Source organism: Xiphophorus hellerii, chromosome 3 (genome assembly GCF_003331165.1).
Source record: "Xiphophorus hellerii strain 12219 chromosome 3, Xiphophorus_hellerii-4.1, whole genome shotgun sequence".
Lineage (NCBI taxonomy): Eukaryota > Metazoa > Chordata > Actinopteri > Cyprinodontiformes > Poeciliidae > Xiphophorus > Xiphophorus hellerii.
Window position 1 is genome coordinate 11,630,399 of NC_045674.1, and position 23,634 is coordinate 11,654,032.

Genomic DNA, 23,634 nt, shown 5'->3' on the forward strand with positions numbered 1-23,634 from the left:
ATAACTATTATGTAATTTTTAAATTTTTTTATGCATACATATTTTACATTTTAAACAAAGTGCTGATTACATTTTGCAGACAGACTGATCATGTTACCACAACGTTGTTATAACCTCTTCAATAAAGTCTCTATAATCAATGTTTCTGTTTATTTTGTTGATTAGCAAGTAAAAACCAGCAAATAAGTGTGTAATAACAATGCCTTACATTAAATATGATACTTAATTAATGATTAATTGGTTATCTAAGGAAAAGGTCAGGTATTAAATGTGAAGAATCTGTCATTTGTACTGCAGGATTTGCAGGCTATTTAAAAGAATTACACTCATGACTATTATTGCAAAACAGTACAGATATGCCTTGTACTATGTTTGTACATGGTACAAGCCAATAACAAAATTAACAACAGTGATAGAACAGGAGAACCATATAGATTATTCAATTTTAACCCAAACATAGAGATTGTTGTGTCATTTCAGTAGTAACATTGTGAGATTGTTGTTGAAGGCTGTAGCGGGAGCAGGTGGTCTGTCAGCCAGGACTCAAAGGAGGAGCAGGTGAACAAAGACAGAAAACAAACCCATGAGCAGCACAGCTCCTTTGTTTGTGATGTGGTTTGCAGAGGCATGATCTGATAAAAAAGAGAATTAAACAGAAATGTTACTAGATTGTAAAAAATATTAAATAATTATACATTTTTCACATTTTTTGACACCCTTTTTGATAAGTATCTAAGCATCTATATATCAAGGTTATAATTTATAGTGAAGTCTTTAAGAATAACTTGGAAAAAAAATCCTGCGTCATTCTCAGAAAAAATTGGCTTTAAAGCCTTTCCCACCAAGACTGTTGACACTACCATGACAAAACGGTTTAAGGAGGTTGGGCCAGTAAGACTTACTCACCTTGAATAGTAAAATTTTTAGTTTGCTTCATTGTGATGTTTGTCACTGGGTTTGTTGCGATGCATATGTATTTCGCTGCTGGTCCTCTAGTTGCAGTGAAACTGAAAACAGATCCGTTCTTAAGAGGAGATGATTGATTATTTAAGAACCAGTGGAAGTCACACTCCGGGTAAGACTCAGTAGTGCATGTCAGTGACACAGAGGCACCATCTTTTGCTGACTCTGGACCAGAAATGTTTATATACAAAGGACCATCTGCAAAAAGAAATAACATGTTAAATACGTTAATACTGTAGGTTAGTTTTTTGAAACAAAATCCCCAAAGTAACTTTAAATTACCCTTTTCCAACTCAAATATGGCCAATATGTTAGGCATACCTGTTCACACGCTAAATGTAAATCAGTCAAAACCACAAGGAAGCAACTCAAAAGATTTTAAGCATCTATACTTGGTTCCAGCTGAGCATCATAGCAAGGTAGAGAAGGGATTGAAGTAACTTACTCAGATTAAGTACTCAGTACTTAATCTGAGTACTTCACAAATTATTATTATCTGTATTATTACTTATTATTTGTATTATTACAAATTATTTTCAAATTACAGGGGAAAAAAATCTTTGTTGATGTCACGGCAGGCTGGGCAGTTTAAAATGATAGAGACGCTCTAACGAAAAACATATATAAATATGCAAAATACTAGTTATATAAAGTATTTAAAATATCTTTTCTAAATGCACAACACATCAGACCTTGAAGCAGAAGACCACACAGATACTCCTGACATTTAGTTGTGCTTCTGTACAATAACAATAAAGCATTCTGGTTCTTTTAGCTAAGAACACAAAACTATTCACACACTTAGTGTTTTGAAAACAGATAAATTCTTAAAAATGGATCATTCAACATTCAGATTCTAGGGTTGGAATTTAATTTAAAAACGTGAAAGCAAAGTTGCGAAGTGGAGCATTGACACAACATTTTTATCATTTGAGCGTCATTAAAATCCGAGGTATATTTTTGCTGTCTGTGTTCATCCTTTAAAGACCACAGTATATCCTTATGGCTACTTCCAGCAGGATGATGCACTGTCAAAAAAGCTAAATTATCTCAAACTGGTCTTCCCCTGTCCCCAAGTTACCGCTATTACTATTTTCTTTATATGGACCAAAGTCTCACAGGAGGATTTCTGACACCTTGTTGAAAATATTCCTTAAATAATTAAGTCTGTTTTAGAGATAAAAGGTTATATCCTTGTATTGGCAACAATACCAAACTAAAGTTGTTCATGATTCAACATTGAAAACAATTCACATTTTCTAAAAGGTTATAAAATAAAACAGTCAGCTTTCTGTGATACTTACAGTTTACAAGAAGTTTGTACTGTGGACTCGTATGATTAGCAGCCCTGTTGGTAGCGACACACTGATAGGTCCCGTTACTCTGTGTTGTCAGTCGGGTGAAGTGCAGAACCTTCTTTTCAGTAATGTACATGGATGAGGCTGGGTCGGAGGCACTCAGGTTGAGCTTCATGTCATCTTTCATCCAGTAGAGGGCGTCATAGGGCCCAACAACGTGACATGTGAGGGTAAAGTTTTCATTGCTTATTGGAGTCGAATTGCTTTGAATCATCACTGAATTTATTGCTTCTGTAAGTACAAAATAGAGGGGAAAAGGAGGTTAGGAGTTATACAGGGCTATAGCATCATAGTCAACATTGTTATATTTGAATAAATTATGTTAAAATGTAAATTTTGTTATTTTACACTTTAATTCAGGATTTAATACCTATAACGGTGAGCATTGTCGAGGTTGTGCTGTTCTTTCCTGTCACACTATTGTGGGCCACACATGTATATAAGCCACTCATGTTGAAAGATAGAGGCCCAGCTGTGAACTCAGAGGTATCGGCCATCATGGAGTCATTAAACCACCAACTGTAGGTGCTGGGAGGCATCGATGCGGCAGAACAGTTGAAGACCGCGTTTCGTCCTTCTTCCCCAAAATTCGGCCCATCAATTATGGGTTTATCTGGTCCAACTGCAAAACATCAACAGTCGCATTGTAAATTTCTTTTCCCCCCCAATTTTTAAAGTGTGATAAAGTGTTGAAAATATTACAAAACCTTTTTTAACCCTAACTTACACCTAAAATGTTTTTGTTACTTTTTAGCTCAGTTCTGTAAGCAAAAGTCTTTTCTCTCCTGTTTTTCAGACATTTAGCAAATAGAAACATTATTTGTGATTCTAACTGACCAAAAAAATACAGTTTTAGTTAGATATAATGTAAGACAGGACAACTTTGTATCATGCACAATAGAATAGACACTGTCAGTACATAAATATATAAATTTAAATATTCCACTTACAGTTGACCTGAAGCATGTAAGCACTGCTTGTCAGGTTTCCAACAGCATTCATAGCCATGCATTCATAGTCTCCAGCATCATAACGGTCTACTGGCATAAACATGACTGTCTTGTTGTCCATAGAGAAAACAGTGCTGTTGTCTGGATGCAATTGTTCACCATTTTTCATCCAGTAAATATTATCCACAGTTTCAGTTACATTGCATGTTAAATTATACGAGTAACCTTCCAAAGCATCCGATGTTGGTGTATCTATTTGTACATTTTTAATTGGTGCTGAAAAGGAAACAGGACATAAATTAGTTAAAAACTGGCCTTAGTCCTCCTTGTTTAATGACGTTGATCAAATCATGTTTTACATAACCTGCATCTACGTCATCTTACCAATAATTGTGATTGTTATGCTGGCAGTGCTGGTTTTTTCAGTGATGTTGTTGAAGGCCGTACACGTATACTTTACACTCTTCTCTTCAGTGAGAGGAGGTGTCATATACTCTGACATGTTGGAGACCAGAGAACCATTGAAGTGCCATTGGTAGAGACTTGGGGGAACCGACTTTGCGTGACATCTGAGTGTGGCATTGTCCCCTGTCTTTACTGCTGTTGGTCCCGTGATGACTTGCATCTCTGGTCCATCTGAAAACATTAATCTTAGTTGTTGACAACTTTAGGATGACAAAAGAGCTTGTTGTCGTCATCATCATGTTTTACTTACAGTTGACAAGGAGCATGAAGGGTTTGCTGGTCATGTTTCCTACAGCATTAGCAGCCATGCATGTGTAGTTTCCAGCATCATTACGCTGCATCCTCATGAAACTCATTGTTATATTTTCCATGAAGATCATAGTTCTGTTGTCTGGATTCAGTTTTTTACCATTTCTCATCCAATAAATATTGTCAACAGCTCCGTTTACACTGCAGGTTAAATTATAAGGATGACCTTCAACTGCGAGATTCATCTGAGCTTCGACTTGAACGTTTCGTATTGGAGCTAAATAAAAACAACAAAATTCACAGTTATTAGAGTTCTTGTCGGTTGCTTCTCTTCCCAAGAAAAACAGAAGATAAAATATCAATCTAAATCTCACCAATAACTTTAAGCATTATGCTGGCAGTGCTGTTTTTTCCAGAGATGCTGTTGATGGCAGTACAGGTGTACTCCCCGCTCATTTCTTCAGTGAGAGAAGGTGTCATATACTCAGACATGTTGGAGACCAAAACACCATTGAAGTGCCATTGGTAGAGACTCAGGGGAGCTGAATCTGCCCAGCATGTGAGTGTAACATTGTCTCCTGTCTTGGCAACCTTGGGTCCAATAGTTTCTGCCGTGTCTGGTCCATCTGAAAAAATTTAAATAAAAGTATTTAACTAAATCACAACTAAATGTATGACTATAGTTTAAAATATGGGACGTAAACTTTGCTTACGTACAGGTGACAAGCAGTTTGTAAGGATCACTGGTCATGTTTCCCACCGCATTAATTGCAAGACATTGGTAGTTTCCGGTATCAGAACGCTTCAATGCCGTAAATTTGACTGTCATGTTATTCATGAAGAAACCGGTTCTGTTATCCGAATATAATGGCTCAGCATTCTCCATCCAGTAAATATTATCAGCCGGACCAATTACATCGCAAGTTAAAACATGTGGATTACCCTCGATGGCAGAATCATTCTGTGCTTGTACTGTTACATTTTGTATTGGATCTGAAACAAAAGCAGGGCCCCCAACAGTTAAATTAGTATCTGAGAAACTTCATCCATTATTCTCTGAAACAATCTTATCTCTTTGTATAAAGTAAAATAATGGCATAATAGGAACATTTAAAGTCTCACCAACAACTGTAAGCATTATGCTGGCAGTGCTGTTCTTCCCTGTGATGTTGTTTAAGGCCATGCAGATGTATGCGCCGCTCATTTCTTCGGTGAGTGAAGGTGTTGTATACTCAGACATGGCGGAGACCACAGAACCATTGAAGTGCCATTGGTAGAGACTCGGTGGAACAGATTCTGCTGAGCACTTGAACTTAACAGTGTTTCCTGACTTCACCACATTTGGTCCCGTTACAGTTGGCATCATTGGTCCATCTGAAAAAATACAATAACTGTATTGGACCCTGAAAACTTGCCAGTGAAACTTATAGACATTTAGCATCCTTTCTCAAAGCAAGTATCTAGTTACCTGTATGAAGGCATCTACGTTACAAAATTATATGTATTTTTATTATCTATAGTCCTCTGAAAACATATTTTTCCCCTTACATACTTTTTCTATTTTTGATTTTTAGTTACATTTAAATGCTTTATCAAATAAATCAAATATCAGATAAAGAGATCCCAAATAAATATACAATGTAGCCTCGCCTGATAAGAAAAAGTTATTGGTTTGCAACCTTATCAAATGGTTGAGCCACCAGCTGATAAGCTTGGACAACACTACCATCAAACATTTGCTGTTTGTAGTTACTGACAATGCCACAGCGTCTCAATTACAATTAAGTCAGAACTTTGACTAGGCCACTAAAGAACTTTGTTTTGTTCTTGAGCCACTCAGAAGTAGACTAGATAGTGTGTTCAGATTTATAATTATATTTGGTTTGAACAGCTTTTTCCCCTTGATACACAAAATATTCATTTGAAATCTGCCCTTTTCTATTTTCTTTGTTTGATATCTGAATAATTTATTGTTTTAAAATAACACAAACAGATTAAATCTGTAAGGGGACATACACCTTTTCACAGAATTGTATTTGATTCATCTTGAATAATAAAGACTAAAAATCTGGTTCTTACAGTTGACTACAACAGCGAAGGGGCTGCTGGTCATGTCGCTCACGAGATTAAAAACGTGACACCTGTAGAGTCCACCATCAGAAAATCGGACTGGTTTGAGAGTCAGAGTCTTGTTGTTGTTGCCAAACATGGTTCTATTGTCAGGAGCAATTAGACTGCCATTTTTCCACCACTGGATGCTGCCAACAGGTCCAGTCGCTCCACACTGGAGAGTAAACGCCTCATCTAGTATTGCTGGTCTACCAGTAATACTCACGACCACTGCTGATAATGGATCTGTAAGAGAAGGAGTAAAGAGGTGGCTTGAATACACACATATAACTGAGTTAATGATCCTATATGTTTTTGGACAATTTGTCATTATAAACTACTACTTCTGCATTTATATTAAAGTTTTCATTGCTCTCTGATTGATAAAACGGTAACGCTCATTTATTTGTTAATTGAAAATGGAAAAATTAGGATCAGTCACCTAAGACTCAAGAGATGCGCACTGTTTGTGTCATGTGACCCACTCTGCATTGAGCTTAAATATCTTAAACAGCAGTGTTAAGAGTTAAAGCACAAATTACTTAACTTTATGGTGTTTAAAGCAAAACACAGTTTATGAAGCAACATAACATTTTCAGTATGTTCTGTTCTTACATGGTTAACTGGAAGTGAATTAATGATATTTTAGTCATATCTAATCACAGGGTAAATGTGCTAATGTTAGCTTAGCACAAAAGCAAATTGCTCAGGCAGAAAACATCCTTTGTAAAAAGTGTTTAACGTCATTATAGTCAGTCACAAAAATCTGGTTTAGTTTGAAGTACAAAGGAAAATATGCTGGAGCTTCTCAAACCATAAATCTGTATTAACCTAATGGATAAAACACCTAAATAAAAAACAGTTAATGGAAAGTGTGGTGGATGCAGTACAATGTAGGGCGGAGTGTTCAAAAAAATGTAAAGAATAAACAAAAGCTGATGTCCCATCACACGATAGCAAGTTCTGCAGGACAAGCTTCAGCTTTTCACCCTCATTTTAAACACAGAGGGCAGTCAGGTGTGACAAGTCAGATGTGACAAGTCAGATATGACAAGTCAGAATGACCCGAATGACTCAGCGGATTTAAAAGTCGTGTCTTCTTGTGACTCTGGTGACTGTTTCAGTGTGATTCCTTCAGCTATTTCTCATGACCCAGAAACCTTAGTCATTAGGACCTACATGGGATTCTACACCATCCACTTGCATCTCTAAAGACTACAAACCTCAGATTCATGTTTTACAGTACAAGTTTGTGTCAGTAGCAGGGTTCTTATTTCTGCAACCAACTTAATCTGGTGTCAGATTAGTTAATTTACACACTTCCAGTTTACAGAATAAAACATAACCTGCTTCTAGTCCTGAGCACCTTAATATAATATGAACTAAAGTTAAATAAAGAGAGAAAACCTACCCATCACTCGTATCACTGTACTGTCACTGCTGAACAGCATTGTGACCGTGTTGTGAAATAAACATTTGTAAGTTCCTGAGTTGTTTTCTTTGACATTCTGCAGGTGAAGCTGTAAGCCAAACTGGTTAAGGCTGACTCCATTAAACACCCACTGCACCATTGCTGTGGGGCTGGACTTCACAGAGCATGACAGTGTGATGTTAGATCCTGATCTGTACATGTAGTTTACAGGGTCGACTGTCATGGTTGCATTATTTGGACCGTCTGATGAGACAACAAAAGAAGATTTCATGTTTGTGTCGCAATTACTTGAGGATGATCCCATCCATTTTTATTTTCAATGAAACTTACAGCTGATGTTCAGATAAACAGGTGGGCTGACTTCATATCCGAGTCCATTGGACACATTGCACCTGTATGGTCCCTGGTCATAGCGGGTCAGCCCGACTATGCTAAGATTGGCACCGCCATTGCTGAGCTGCACACCTGCACGGCTTAATATTGTAGAGTTTCCTGCCAACCATTCATAAGACAAAGACGTTCCCTTGGAGACTGAGCAGATGAAGACTGCTGTGTCATTGAACTCCACCAGATTCGTCCTTTGTGCTGATAAAGTCACATTTGAAATTGGCTCTGCAGAGAGAAAGAAAAAAAAAGTTATTTAGTTTTGATTTCTGCTTGAAGACATCCATCAGGCTTCATCTGACATTTTACTGTGTACTGTAACAAAACACTGCAGATAATGCATATGGATAAGCTTAGCAAGTTATTGATTAATAGTTTAGCTAAATTTGTGTTGCAGCTTTTTTGCCTCAGCCTGATTTACAACCTACACAAATTATTTTGTTAAGTCTTATGAGGCACAACGGAGGGTCAGATGGTGACGTGTTAAGCAGCTCTCTGAAGAAATTAATTTTTCTACATTTCTCTTCAGGAAAACATGGTCACAGGTCAAAATGCATTATTTGTTTGTTACTGGAATATTGATACTGAATATTGACAGCTAAACCAGAAGCAATACATTGTTTTGTTGATATTTTGTAAGACATTTGAAGCATGTTGATAACATAGATAAAATACTAAAATATAGCAAAAATCAAAGGCAAAAGACTGTTTTCAAACTGAATTTATTTACTGCATCTCCTAAATAAGCAGCTCAGAGTGGCTGAGTTAAATTGTGAAATTCTAATTGTTCGAAATGAAATAAATAAAAAAGAAAATCTTTTGTATAGCAAGTCAGTTTTGAGTGGTTGTTCTCATTTTCCTTTTAGCCTATAGTGCCCTCCAAAACCTTTAGTCCTGGCAGTATGACCTCATGATGGAAAAATGCCTGTTATCATTAGAGATTAGGGATGAAATGTTATCATGGAGGCTGATGTATTACGCAATATCTTATTTGAAATAATATTTATGTTATAGAAAAGGTCTTTACAGATTAATTTTTAAGAAGTAGTGAAGTTACTGATATTTTTGGAGTTTGAAAATAACTAACATTTTCTCTTTTTTGACCTTGTTTTTGCTGGGAACCTGTGTTTTTTCAATCAGTCATAAAGCTTTTATTTAAAGTAGAGAGCTTTGAAACATGATCTCATTTAATGTTTAGTCATGTAATTGTTGTACATAGTTTATGCAAACAGAATAAAGGAAAAGAGAAAGCAATAATATTACACGTATTCTCATTACAAAGATAAAACGAGTCTTTTCTTTTGTCACATATGCACAGCTCTGGCTCAGTAACATATTTGATTAATCAGGGAAATATATTTAAACAATTACTTAAGTCCTAACCAGTTTCCCTGTTACATGTGTGTCCTAAAAAAAAACAAAAGTTGAGAAAAATACCTTGACAGCAGTCTCGAATATCTGAAGGCTGCTATCATTTTGGTATAATTTATTCAAAAGCTGTATTTATCTCTTATTTGAAGTCTTGTCTCATGACAAAACACTGCATTTGGGGTTTAAATGGTTGTTATTGTGTTTTGGTTTGCCTGGTTTATTTATTACCAAAGTGTTATTTGCACACTAGAACTAAATGTTTCCCTGTCAATACAAATGATTTGAATTGCAAATCACTTCTGTGGAAATACTATTTATTCAAAGTTGTAGCATTAATTACATGACATTGTCCAGGGAGTTCATGCACATGTGCAAAGAGTCTTATTTAATATTCAGCTCAATTAAGAAACGTTAAGAGTATTCTTACCTTGGACCGACAGCCACAGCTGAACAGAAAACTTATCCAGTTGTTCTAACTTGTACACTCCAGAGTCGGCCAGTTGTGCTGATATTATAGTCAGAGACGACGTGCTGGAATTAAAAATTAATCGGTCACTTTTAGCATTACTTAAAGAAGCCCCTCCAGGGTAAATTAATGCCAGGAGATTGTTGTTGAATGTCCATGTTCCCACGGTAACGTTGGTGTTGCTGATGATGGTCACGTTGTTCCCCAGTGGTACGGGGTTCTCAGAAGCATGTATGCTTTGGCTGTGCACAGGATCTAGAAACACACATCAGAGAGTTTAAACAATCAGTCAAATTCAATTAAATATTTAATTAGTTATGGAAAAAAAAAAACTTTAAAAATCCTAATATCGGTATTTCTAAGCATCGTACAAATTTTTTTGTCTTGATTTGTGGTGCAGCGATCCTTAATCAAATGAATAGTCCAGTTTCATAAAATTAACATAATTTTAAAATAATAGTGAGATGTATTTAATCCTTGCACATTAATTTAAGTTAAAGAATGAATCAGGTTTACCTGTAAAAGTTACTGTGGTCAGGATTAGGTAAAACAGCAACGGACACGCCATTCTACTCCTTGACTACTTCTTTTCCAACCAGAACAGTAAGGAATGCTGCTTTAATAAATCCAAACCTGGAGATATTATTAGATCACAGCTCTTCAACAAGCAAATATTTGCTCTGTGCTCTCGTGATGCTTTCCCAGCATTCTGTCACAGTGGCACATCACAGTCGCTGCCTGCCACACCTTATTTTCCCCTGATGCACTGAGTTTTTACAGGTGCTCACGTAGGAGTGTCCATTTACTGTAAACTCAGGTTCGTGATTTTTCAACTTTTAATGAACCAAAGCCTCACATGGAGTTACTTTGAGTCATGTGCCTCAAAATGCAGAATGATGGTATAAGATGCCAAAAGTCTTCAGATCTAAGCTTATTTTCTTAGAAGCAACTTAATAATGAAATTAGTGCTAAAACAGGAAATTAAAATAAATATGAAACAAATTTAATAAAGAAATTGTAAGTAACGCTAAATTATTTAAATCTCAAACAGTAAATTATTTGAGTTGTCCAGTAATAAAATTAAGAACTGAGCTGAAAATATTAAAAGTTGACAGGCTTTGTTAGAGGTCACCAGATTGTTCCTGTTACTTAATGGACTTGTTTTTCCTCTTTGTTTACTATAACCACAAACCCACAGTCATATCATATTTGTCCATGAACAGACCTTTCCATTGCTCTTAGAATAAAACGGTTGCCGAATAAGTTGAATGACTTAGCTTGTTTTCAATGGAATGTCGTCTGCACATTGAATAATGATTCAAGGTTAAAGTATCTCATATGACGTGTCTTTTGTGCTTGAAATCTCTTTCTGTATATTGACAGAGCTCAAAGGGGTTTGAGAAAACAGAGAGCCAACAAACTCACAATGCTTGGCAATGACTTGAAAAGACTGTTTGATGTCTGTAAATAAGGGACAAAAGGAGTGGCTGGTAATGCACCTGCTGCTCTGGATTTGTTTTTTTGAATTTGTGTTTTTATTCATTAAGTATTTTTGGCTGTTTAATTGTTTCTTTGTGTGGCAGATTCTACAAGTGGATTAGTGAGTGGAGATGCTGAAATGAGTTTCCTCTGTACAGTGGCTGGGCATCAGCATCAAATGTAGGATGTGAAGCTACAAGATCCAAAAGAATGCCACCATTTTACCACCCAGCTCTGATCTTGAACATGTGGGAACCAAAAATTAAGATGTCTTAGTCTTTAGTGCTAACACACTCAAATAAACACTTTCTACAATATTTGTCACATAGTTTCACAACAAAAGTTTGCTTTTTAAAACAATCCTTAAACATTTTGCACACAGCATTCTATCAAGCAGCAAAGAGAGAAAAATTGGATTTTTGGTGAGTAAAAAGCATTTGAAGTTTGGTACATCAAGAAAGTGTCCAAATTCTTTGACATTTTTTATGTTTTGTCACATTAGAGTCTCAAACTTTAGTTTGTTTTAAAGGAATTTGATGTGAAACATGAGCATAAAGTTGTGCATAATTGTGAAACAGATGCACAATGATACATTCTCTTTTAATTGTTATTAAACTAGATAATTTTTGGCCAGGTGTGCTGAAGCTTGATTACATGCTAGTCTAAGGATTTTCTTTTTTCTGTGTGTTTATTTAGGTTTGGGTGTACTGTCTCTGTGTGTGTTGTCCCGTCTACTCCTTGATTGAGTACACCTGTTCCTTGTTTCCTCTGATTGTCTCCCTGTGTATTTAAACCCACCTGTGTTCCTTGTTGGGTCCTTGTCATCTTGTCTGCTGTCAGCTAGTGAGACAGTTTTACTGTTTAATTCAATTTGCTGAAAAGTTGCAGGACTCTGTCTCTTGAGGACTGCAGTTTGAGACCACTTCTGATAGATTTCTCATAGCTGTCAACTTATTTTTTATTTTTTTGTTTAACTCACTTTGGCATAATTGTTTTTCTTCAAAAACAAAACAAAAAAACCCTAAACACTACACAAAATATTTAAAAGAATCATCTTTTATTTGTGGCTGTATTTAGAAAAAAGAAATTCAAGTTAATCACACAAATTGTTTTTGGCCTGACATAATATTAAATTGGGTTTATTGAACATTTTTCACATTCATTATTCACAGAATGATTAAACTGGAAAGGATCAAAGATGCATTAGAAATTTCTGAAGCAAAGAGAATAAAATTAGCAATTTTAAAATGTATATATGACATATCTGAGTAATTTGTGTTGTTTAAAAAGTTATCAAAATGATCTATAGCAGAGGAATTAGAAAACACAGAAAACTCAAACCTAAGACACTAGAAAGTCATTAAAATTTATTAAAACCTGCAACAATTTTAGCAGAATAAATCTGATATGAATATGTACAAATCAGATGGATATGCAACCTTGTTTTATTTAAATTTTGCTAAACGATTAAATTAAAAATTTCCCATTTATTTGTAAACATGTGTCCCATCCCTTCAACTCCTTATGAATAAATTATCCACATGACAAATCGAGATGATGCAGCTTTTCTTGATGCTTTTAGTCATTTAAAGACTGAAGTAACCACAATGACCTGTAAAACAGAATAAAATTATAGTTATTTCTTAAATTACTAATGGAAATCATTCATAGGTCATGTTTCTATTTTAAAAACTTTAGCAAATTTAATTCATTTAAGTCTTTGCTAAAATTAGTAACAAGTCCATTTGCACATCTCATTGTCTGTATTAGGCTTCATTTGTTTAAAGGTGGAAGAATTATCTTACTGAAAATGAAAAAGGAAAAACGTGTCCAATATCACATTTTAAATTGACAATGTTAATATTTTTAAAGGCTTATAGTAAAAATTTATTGACAACTTGCCTGAAAGTGACAAAAAGAATCCAGCCATCAACAGCAGAGGAAGAAGAAAAACATTGGCTTGCAGTCGTTCAGACGCTGAGCAGGAAAAAAACAATCATTACAACCTAATCTTCACATTCTAATAAAATGCTGAACATAAATTTTGAAACCAACCACATATCCAAATATTTTAGAATAATAGTCTTTCAATAAGAACATCATCTGCAAAATGCAACCAGTTCAAGATACACAGTAAGACCTTTAGTACATTAATGCCTTTAATTCACATGCTTTGGGCCTAATGTTGCCAAGACAGAATAAATTATGGACTTTAGTCCTGGAAATTCTTAGCAGATGTTTTTATGAATCTGATTAGAAGAGGTTTCAAATAGTTTCCTGGCTTTGGAATATGAGCTGACTACCATATGCTGTTGGTGAGGTTTTAAATAGAAAACAAATTAAACATGTTTAGTTGCATTATATACTGCCAGTGTGTATTATATAGGACCTTGAGAACTCCTTTAATAATCTTAAGAAAAGCAGATTTATGTCCATTATAAAAACACAGTGCTCTACCTGAAAGGTGTTCTTCCCAGCATAAAGCCCCTTCACTCAGACTAATCCAAGAAGAAAGTTACAAATGAGGAAAATAGGAATTTTTGTCTCTAAAATAAGAAGAAACTTACTGGATATTGTGATGTGTGTTGTTACATTGCTGTATAGGTTTGTGCGGTTGTTGAAGGCCAGGCAAGAATATGGACCACTTTGGTCCGCTCTGACGTGGAAAAGCTCCAACATTGTTCCTGTAGCATTCACAAGATTTCCCCTGAAGCCCCACTGAAGCTGAGCAGGAGGGTTGGACTCTGCCAGACAGAGCATGCTCAGATTGGACCCAACAGAGAAGGCAGTGATGTTCAGTCCATTCACTGTGAGACGCATGTTATCAGGGCCGTCTGAGGAAGTGACAAAGAAATGAGCAGGAAGACAAATGTACTCCAAATCAGCACTTTTCAGTGTAAACCAACTGACTGTGTAGAATAAAGCCATCAACAATAAACCAACTCACAGCTGACAGTGAAGTTTACTGAATCACTGGTCCCATTACTGATGGGATTAAACACTTCACATCTAAATGGTCCCGAATCGTAGCGGCTCACGCTGACAATATTGAGAGAGGAGTTTCCGTCAGTGAACTGAACTCTGTCAGCGGCTGTAACCTCAGAGCTGCCGTTCATCCAGCGGAAAGAGAGAGAGGATCCAGTGGAGACGGAGCAGTTGATGAGGCCTGACGCTCGATGCTCTATCAGATCACTTTGATTTACTTTGAGGGTCACATTGGAAATGGGTTCTGTGGGAGGAAAATAGAGAAACTGTTCGCAAATTTACTTTGTAGGAGAAACTGCATCAACATAAAGATAATAATGAAAGTAAAGATGTTATTTCTTAAGTAGACTTTAATTTAAGGAGTTTAAAATGTCTGCTGGTGTTGCTGACATTGGTCTGGAGCAAAATTCTGCAACGTTTACAATTCAAAGAGCCATTTTTGCCCTCAGTCCAGTTTTTTTGCAGCCTCTAATGCTACATGACATTTTGAAATAAAAAAAACAATGTAGGTTGTCATATTTTATAAATATTTACTACAAAACATTTGTTTTAATTTTTAAAGAACCAAAATTTTATCTTTGTGTGTAGGTTTAACAATAAACAAAAATATCTAACTTTTGAAAAAGTCCATATGAGTTATTTTATGATAATAAAGCAATATTGAAATTCAGTTATTGAAAACAAATGAAAAATTGCAAAGTCAGTGTTTGTTAATAAACATCTAATTTAAAAAATTTGTTTTTTTAATCATATTTTGGAAAATTCTAAGGAGTTGTGGCCCAAAGAACCGCTGGTAGCTGAAGCTCAAGACTTTTTGTTCACAAACTGCCTTTTTTAAGAAAAAGATAAAAACTACTCATTTCTAACAAGAATTAAATATCACAAGCAGCTTTTTGCTGAGAACTTAGTTTTCTTTTAACAATATATTTAGAGCTATATAGTATAGTAATTTATATATGAAGTACTCATTGTTCAATGCCTTATTGAAAGTATTGTCTCTGTAATCTTATATATCATTGGTTAAAAAGAAACACTTTCATCCTAAAGAAATCTTAGTAAAAATACCATAACATGATATTATTTTGAGCTGAAAAATTATAGTAAAGTTTTGAAGTGCATAGATCTTTTTTCCTCACTCAGAAATTCAAGCCTGGACAGTTTTTCTTTTGTTACTTATTCTTTGACAGGATCTATGAAAGTATTAGTTCAAGAGCAAGATATAAACACAAAGGGAAAGGGTGAGTGCTGACACTGAAACTAGCCAGGGGGCACAATCTCATCACCATGAAACCTGAGCATGAGCCAGTTTATGACAGCAGGTAAATATCACAAAGCAGAAACATGAATTCCTGTAAACCCCGTCTCTCTCTGAAGAATTCGCTGCAATGAGTTTTCATAACAATAGAAACTTGTTCCAACGAAAATTCCCCAGTACTTTTTCTCCTCAATGCTTTGTTATGAAATACTTATATCACGTTGGGTGGTTCAAATATAGACAGTTTACATATAAACATATAAAAGGGGAGTCATAAACTGTGAACACTTCCAGCATATTCTCACCTACAACTGTGAGAGAAACGCTGGCCTTCAGCAGCGGGTCGCCGCTCTGCACCTGGTAGAGCCCTGAGTCGGTGACGGTGAGGGCGCTCAGCGTGAGGGCTCCGCTGGTCACGTTCACAAAGGCCCTGCCGCTGTAACCCGGGAAAACTGCCTGCTGCTCCCCGAGCCACGTGAGGATGAAGGTTTCTTCCACCGCCCAGTTTCCACTGGTCAGAGTCACAGAAGGGCTCAGTGACAGCGTCACTGTGCTCCCCACAACTGCTGGGTTCATGGAGGGCTGAATCTCCACAGCATCACAGGACAGAAAACCTACAGAAACAGAAAATTAACTAAATATCCTACACATAAATCTCACTTTCACAGTTTTAGGATATGTACTATTTTCCATGTACCTTGAAGTAAAGTCAAAAGAACAATTATTGAAACTCTGCAGGTTCTTTGCTCCATGTTTTTTTTTCAGTTGTCTGACAAACTGTTTCTTATTTCAGGTTTGCTATACCTGTCCACTGTGTCCAGCCCCTAACCCCTAAACCTGCCCCTCACGTCTTATCTGCAGGTGGTTTCAGCTATTCTGTGTTAAGTTATGACAAATTTACCAAAGGTGAAAAAATGTTATTTGCAATAATGGGTGAAGTTCAGTTAAAAGATAAATGATGACAGAAGGCATGTGGGTGATAATGGGCTGTAAAGGGGTCAGGACCACTGTTCGCCCTGAAAACAGATGTTGAAATATGGATTTCTGGTCACCAACAATGTGTTTTTTTTACTAATAAGTTGTTTCTTATTAGTTCATGTGTTGCTGGAATCTTCATTTCAACAGATCTGCAAACTTTTGAGAGCTTCACAAGAATTGAGATTGAATGACACACAGGGAAACTCTACTATTTAAGTGACTTCTAAATAAAGGTGGATTCCCTGGATTAAAACTCAGTTTCACAATAGCAAGGTTAATTAAAGAGATACACAAAATGTTTACAAAAAACAGCTGATGTGCAAACCAGGGGAACATGAGAAAGAAAGCTTCTTTGCTAACAGAATGGCATAACTGTGGGAAGTGTAAACAAGAAAATGAGGAATAGCTGGAGGGAAATCACAGTCAGAGGAGAGATGAGGAGATAGAAAACAGCTGTTCAGATCAGAGTGGGAGGAAGGGAGAAAAATCTGAAACTAACAAACAGTAACATCAAAGGAACCTAGACGCTAAGTACACAATAAATAGCTAATGAGTAAATAACAAATGGAAAATTTAAGTGAATTAACAGCAAGGAAATAATCCAAATAAAAACATATAGTACAAAACCAATGTACCACACCAAAATCTAAGCAAACACACAATGAGATACAATAATAAACTAAGAACCAAATCTAAGGACTAAACTAAAACAAATAAACAACCATGAAAGTTAAAACACCTGAGCTTTATTTAGTTTGATGCTGTTAGAGAAAAGGGGAGAAAGTGGATAACACACTTTCAGTATTTTGAAACACAAAATCATCCAGTGTCTTCTCTGCCTGGATATTATTTTTCACACAAAATCTGAATTAAATAGTTGATGGTTGTTCCTTTTTATTGCACATTTTCACAGACAGTGGTCACAAATTGCCTCACAAGAATGGTAAACACAAAAAAATATGCATCAATGTATAATATAGAAAACAAACACAATTTAATGATAAACGCATATCATAAAAGCTCAAGTTTAACCATACCAATCTCCTGAAAGACTCCACACTTTATAAATGACACTTTATTAGAGCTTTAGCAGGTTTGTGTGTCAAAAATAAGTTCTCTAATGAGCTCATGTTTTTTAAGTAAGTTTTCAAAAAGGCAGAATAAAACAGTGGCAAACACTTCATCCAGCATCGTGCTAAATGTTGTGTTCTCAAACTTCTCTTAATCCTAATCTCAAAGGATAAAAATCACTTTATAATCTAAGTGTCAAATTCTGTGAATGTATAGTAAGGTGTGATTCTCACTGCTTTTACAACAAGGTTCTTATCTGCTCCTTCCTGCCCTTCTTATGACTCAAATAAAGGAACAATTGTGTGCTTCACAATAGCTCTCAGTAAGCAACTGGGGCTCTATTGTGACTGTGGTGGAGCAAGGCTCAGTATTTGATTGAGGTCATGCAAATGACCCTAGAAAGACTGATTGATGTCTAGATAATTTGTATAGCATGAAGGTCAGTGTGATTACAATGTAAAAATGCAGATATTGACTTTTTGTAACCTGATATTCGTTCTTTACTTTACAGGAGTTTGAAGTGACTCTGGATTCGAAGACAGGCGCACCTTGGATAAATACCCAAAGTGCTACAGGAACAGAGTACGCCACTCTCACATTTGTTCATTTTAGCAATAAGTCATGTCTTTGGAAATCTGAACACCTGCAGAAAAACCAAACAGGTACTGGGAGCATGCAAAGTTCACACAGGAAGGCAGAGCCACTGTGCGGTGACTGTACACCACTGCTGCACTGGCCACTCCTTTAATAGTCCAGTTTCTGTTTCTCCATTTCCTGCCATCATGCTAGAGGGTAAAGGTGCGTACACAGACCTGTGTAGACATCGCCTCGACTTCTGCAGCCCAACTTTTACCATAGCAGAACCTGGACCTCTTGCCAGAATCAGGCTTTAAAAAGCTTCAGCCTCTAATATTATATGATCACCTTTTAGCATCAGTAGGAACACTAGTTGATTGTTCTAAATAAAATAAATCTGATTCTGTCACATAGTTTTGTTGTAATGCAGTAATATATGTGTTTTTACCAAATATCATACTCTGAGAAACACATTCCAGCCCACTATGCTAAACCATTTTTAGTTTATACTCAAAGGAAATTGTATTGTAACCACAAATTTTAGCTGATCTGTTTGATTTGACTCAGGGTTTCGGCCTCACATGTCCTAAGGATGATAAATATGATAAAATGCTACTTATTATAGCAGAACTGGCCAGGTGAAACACATATTTCAGTAGATTTATTGAGCTTAACAGTGAATCTCCAATAAAAACATAATGAAACTCTCTTATTTCACATTTTGAATAATTCTAAGACACAACTGTTTGCAACATTAAGTGCAGGAAACACTATAAAATCCCTGCATTAGCATGCCATTTAAACCTTGTTCATTTAATGACAACAGTATAAAAAATGAATAGCCTTCAGATAGTATTATGTAACTGCATAGTTTAACCCTAAGAACTACATTTCCCAGGAGAACAACAGAGTACTCTGTTAAGTCGGTGTTTCTTTTCACAAAATATTGATATTTTAGTAATTTTACTACAACTTTCAAAACAATATGAACAACTAATTGACGAATGAAATGTAAATACCAATAATCAATATCTTTCCCAGTTTAATTTGAACACAAAATATATGGAGTATGGGAGCAGTTATTCATGAGAAGAGCGCCTCCTTATGGTAAAAAGTATAATACTGACCAGAAAGTTGAAAGAAAATCAAATTAGTGCCCATAAAAATGTTGTTTTTCTTTTCTTCTTTTTTTTTGTAAAATAGAGGAATCTGCAGATTACATTCTTCATTGGTTATGGATAATTTCATCTTCATAGTACATTTAAAGAACATTTGATCCAAAACATTTTATGTTAAAAAGCAGCAAATGAGAAAAAATATCTGATGGATTCATAGTGATTCATTTAAACTCACTGAGACATCTTGAAGAAATGCACACATTTCTTTAAGAATAGAAGACAGAAGTTTGTTAAAGATACCATTTTTTTTTTCTTGTGTTTTTTTTTCTGGTGAAGCAGTGGTTAACATTGTGTCTTTAGAGGGGGGAAATTATTGAACAATAAGAAATGGTTAAAAAAATATAAAGTTTGGTTCTGTTCATATAGTGTAAAGTCAAGCTGCTGCAGATTTTTGTCAGTGCTTTAAAAGCACTCCAGGGTTATACTTTACAAGAAAAACAAGCTATAAAATGCCACTTTAGAACATTTCAGCTAATCATTAATGAGGGTCAAGTGTACAAATCTACCAAACTGAAACTCCAGTTTTTATTCCCAAATACTTAAAATAAGTAAGAACAGTTAATAAAGAACAGAGATAAGGGCTAAGATATGATTCACACAGTTGTGTTTCTGAAAATCCATTGAAAAACAAGGCACAACAAAAAACCCTCAGTCTTCCTGAGTTTGTTCAGAGTGATATACTTATCTGTTGTATTTGCTCAGCTTCAGATGGACACAAAAAGGACTCATGACTCATTACCAAAATATGCCCAATGATAAGCCTTGGATAAATTAAACTCAACCTGTTCATAATATTCTGAGTACTCCTAGGAATGCAAAGTCAAACACTGAGCGATAAAAAGGCTAATATTACTGAGGATCGTATGTTAGCAGATATAATGCACATGATGCTGGATAAACATGTCTGATCCAACAAATAACTATTCTTAATCGTTTCACCTTGGAGAATTTTAGAAAGCAATACAGGATGTGATGTAATGGATTGGTCACTGAACTTTAATGAAGAGTCATTTAAATTTTAGCAATAATAACTTGTTTCACAAACTCTTTCATAAGCCTGAACTTTCCTTAGACAAATGCGTCATGAACTTAATGTTATGTATAAGGTGTTTTGAAAAAGAGAAACGCCCAGTCCTTCATAATAAACAGATAATTTATTATTGATCAGTGCTAATCAAAAATCAACAAATAAATGAATATATTAAGTTATTTAAGGATTGTTACATTTTGTTGTTTAGCAGCTTTGTGTAATCAAGTGTAATAATAATAAAACAGACAAACTGAGGAAATGTTATAAATAAATAGCATTAAAAGACATAATTTAAAAGTTAAATCCAGGTAACAGTTGTTTGAATCAAAAAGAAACAGAAAACTAGCAGTGAACGTTTACTGAACTGCACCTCTGATCCAGAAATTGGAACACCTGTTTAAAGATATAGAAAAAAATATAAATTAATACTTTGTCTATATATTATTAGACAGAAGACTACATACTGAGGATCGGCCATTACCTTTAACTTGAACCATCTTTGTGTCCTCCGCTGAGCGTCCTGCAGCTTTGTTCTCTGCGATACAGGTGAAGTTCTGAAACGTCCCAGGGTTGGAGGGAATCCACTTGAGGTGATTTGTGTTGACTGAAAAGTAGGTTCCTACAGGGAAACCTCCTCTGAACTGCCACCTAATACTGCATTCAACATTTATGGTGCAGCTGGTCAGACAGGTGAACTGACTCAACCTGCCAGGAAACACAACATCAGGTCCGCTGATGGTGACGTTCCATGGATCAACTACAAAAGAGTCATGAGTTCAGAACATGTCACAACAATGTATTATTTGTAGTTACTTAATCTCTTCCTGCAGATGTAAACTTACAGCTGAGCAGAAATCCCAGGCTGTAAACTTTCGTCTCCGATGTTGGCAGATAAATGTCACACTGATAGAAACCGGCATCAGAGGAGAGCAGGGAGTCAAAGTGAAGAGTGAGGTTGTTTTGAAGGAACCTCATATTTTCACGCAGAGTCACTTTCTGTCCATCTTTATACCAGACAATGTCTGTCGGACCCTGGTGGCCTCTGGATGCAGAATCCTGGCAACGCAAACTGAGAGGCTGGTTGAGAGATGGGATGATGTTTGGAGGACTGATTCGCACAGAGACTGGGTCTGTTACACAAGATCCAAAGGAAAGAAGAAGGACTTCAGTTCATTTACATTTGGTAGGCTGAAAGAAATTAACAATGTGTTACATTCATCAAAATAAAGGGAATATTTTTTTCTCCTTTTAAGTCGAAGTGCACAATAGTATCCAAAAATGTAGGAAGTAAAGTATTATCCATGGATGTTGGTTCAATATGAATCAAGTCAAGGTAAAATTTTGAAAACTGTGTCAAGCATCCATCTGCATTCTAGACTTTTACATTATTACTTTTTATTTATGATTTTCTATTTATTCTGGATAATTAAACAACATCTAGGGTAAAAACATGTAAAGTTTAGAAAATTATTCTCCAATCAGACACACAGAGAAGTTTATTGCCTTTCTGTTTATTCGCCTTTCTAAAAAAGATGATCTAGCTATTTATAGCAAAATGACTGAAAATATATCGCTGCAAAACATTCACATACAGTTAGTTCCTACATGTAATTTTTGACCAGATACATTTAGTTACCATCTGATTCTATATACTTACTCCAAATCTCTACGATGGTGGTTGTGCTGCTGGTGATTCCTGTTTTGTTATTGTAGACGATGCACTGCAGTTCCACTGAAACATCCTGTCCATTTGGTGTCCAGGATAATGTGCTCCCATTGACTGTCCTGCCATTAAACTTCCAGCTGTAGACACAGCTTGGAAAACAGGACGAAGAGCAAGTGAAGGTGGTGCGGGAGCCAGCGGTCACCCTGCCGGTCCAGGAGATCTGCATGGATGCAACAAATCCTGGTGAACCTGAGGATGAGGAAGAGTCGATATGATTGTTAACAAAAATAAACTGTTCTTTTTATTCCTGATTAAAGGGTTTAAACAAATGGCAAGGTTGAATTTACACATTCTTTATTTTTAATTTGATAACAAAGGCTGTCTATATAGAGAGATTACAAATAAGTACATGTCAAGAATTAAAGAAAATAAGTTTCTCACCCATGAGTCCCAGCAGCAGAGCACAGTAAAGAGTCTTTTTGGTCACAGTGAAGCCCTTCATCTCTGCTTGTAGTAGTAATCTTGTCTCTGAACGTTTGATTCTTAAGTTATTAGTTCAAACATTTCACAACAAAAGAATTCACATAGTGATGAAATCATTGTGAGCCACAAAAGGGGAAGTTTCCCAAGCAAAAAGTGGAAATTCGTCACCTCGTTGTGTCAAAACTGCTTAATAGCGTGGCACTTTTGAGTCTGATCATTTCTGACACCACTAGATGGCGCTGTGTGACTGAAACCGCTCCATAGTCGTAATGTCTCCTCTTACTCCAAATAAAAGTTTATTACAAACCCAATTTTCAGAAGAAAAACCTGTTCAAATTTTAAATTGTAAAATTATGCTGAATGTCATTAGAAATCAACACATCAGTTTAAATCTTAAAAAATCACTCACAGAATTTAAAAACATTAATTATCGCTGCCTTTAAAACTAAACGTCAAACTTTCTTCATTCTGTAATTTGTTTTTTTAATGTTTGACATTTATTGATGGGGAGAACTTCCAATGAAATGAAATCAGCTAAATCTTTCTTGTAAAGCAGTATATTTATTCTCTGACTATATTTTTATTTGCATTTACTGACCTGTGAAGCATTGAATGTGTTTGGATGCAGTCGAGCTGAATCAGATAAAATTGCAAATGCAATTGATAACTGACTTGTTTAAACACAAAATACTTCTTTCACAGCCCTGCCATCAGAGTAAATTGTACTGTAGTTACACCATTATTCACTATAAAATTTGAATAAATTGCTACAATATTCTCAGAGAAGAATCTATATAAATTTGCCTGATTACTTCAAACTTTGTCAATAACCTTTTGTTATTGTGAGACAGTAAAAAAGTGGAAAATTCAGGCTTGTCTTTGTGTTGGACTTTGTAATACCATTAGAATATGTATATTTCTTGGTGTACAATAAACATCAAAAATAATTTCATTCTGATAAACTTGTTTTTAAAATTTCCCATGTAGTGACAGCGTTCTAATGCATTATCAAATTAACAGAAAAGTTAATGTTATAAAAGGCCTTTATATCATTAAACACCACTTTACAATTAGAACCACATTAATTGTAGTGTGATTCTGTAGTGTGCAGAACAGTGATGTTACACCTCCAAAAGCACAAGGATCAGCAACTGAAATTTTTTTATCACAATTAGAAACCACATAA

At 35.6% G+C, this 23,634-nt stretch overlaps 2 protein-coding genes across 2 annotated transcripts; both read right to left on the reverse strand.

The window, feature by feature from the left end:
• Positions 1 to 23: 23 nt before the first annotated feature.
• Positions 24 to 10,520, reverse strand: LOC116717025 (hemicentin-1-like). Its single transcript, XM_032558089.1, has 15 exons — positions 10,264 to 10,520; positions 9,709 to 10,002; positions 7,857 to 8,138; positions 7,506 to 7,769; positions 6,065 to 6,340; positions 5,108 to 5,359; positions 4,703 to 4,978; positions 4,360 to 4,611; positions 3,987 to 4,262; positions 3,656 to 3,907; positions 3,272 to 3,547; positions 2,692 to 2,943; positions 2,268 to 2,552; positions 907 to 1,161; positions 24 to 632 (listed from the first exon to the last, which is right to left on the reverse strand). Exons 1-15 carry the CDS (start codon positions 10,313 to 10,315, stop codon positions 544 to 546), a joined length of 3,633 nt encoding a protein of 1,210 aa, XP_032413980.1. The 5' UTR covers positions 10,316 to 10,520; the 3' UTR covers positions 24 to 543.
• Positions 10,521 to 20,408: 9,888 nt separating this feature from the next.
• On the reverse strand, positions 20,409 to 22,530 carry LOC116714260 (carcinoembryonic antigen-related cell adhesion molecule 20-like). Its single transcript, XM_032554713.1, has 5 exons — positions 22,407 to 22,530; positions 21,957 to 22,214; positions 21,142 to 21,429; positions 20,781 to 21,056; positions 20,409 to 20,692 (listed from the first exon to the last, which is right to left on the reverse strand). Exons 1-5 carry the CDS (start codon positions 22,465 to 22,467, stop codon positions 20,598 to 20,600), a joined length of 978 nt encoding a protein of 325 aa, XP_032410604.1. The 5' UTR covers positions 22,468 to 22,530; the 3' UTR covers positions 20,409 to 20,597.
• Positions 22,531 to 23,634: the final 1,104 nt, after the last annotated feature.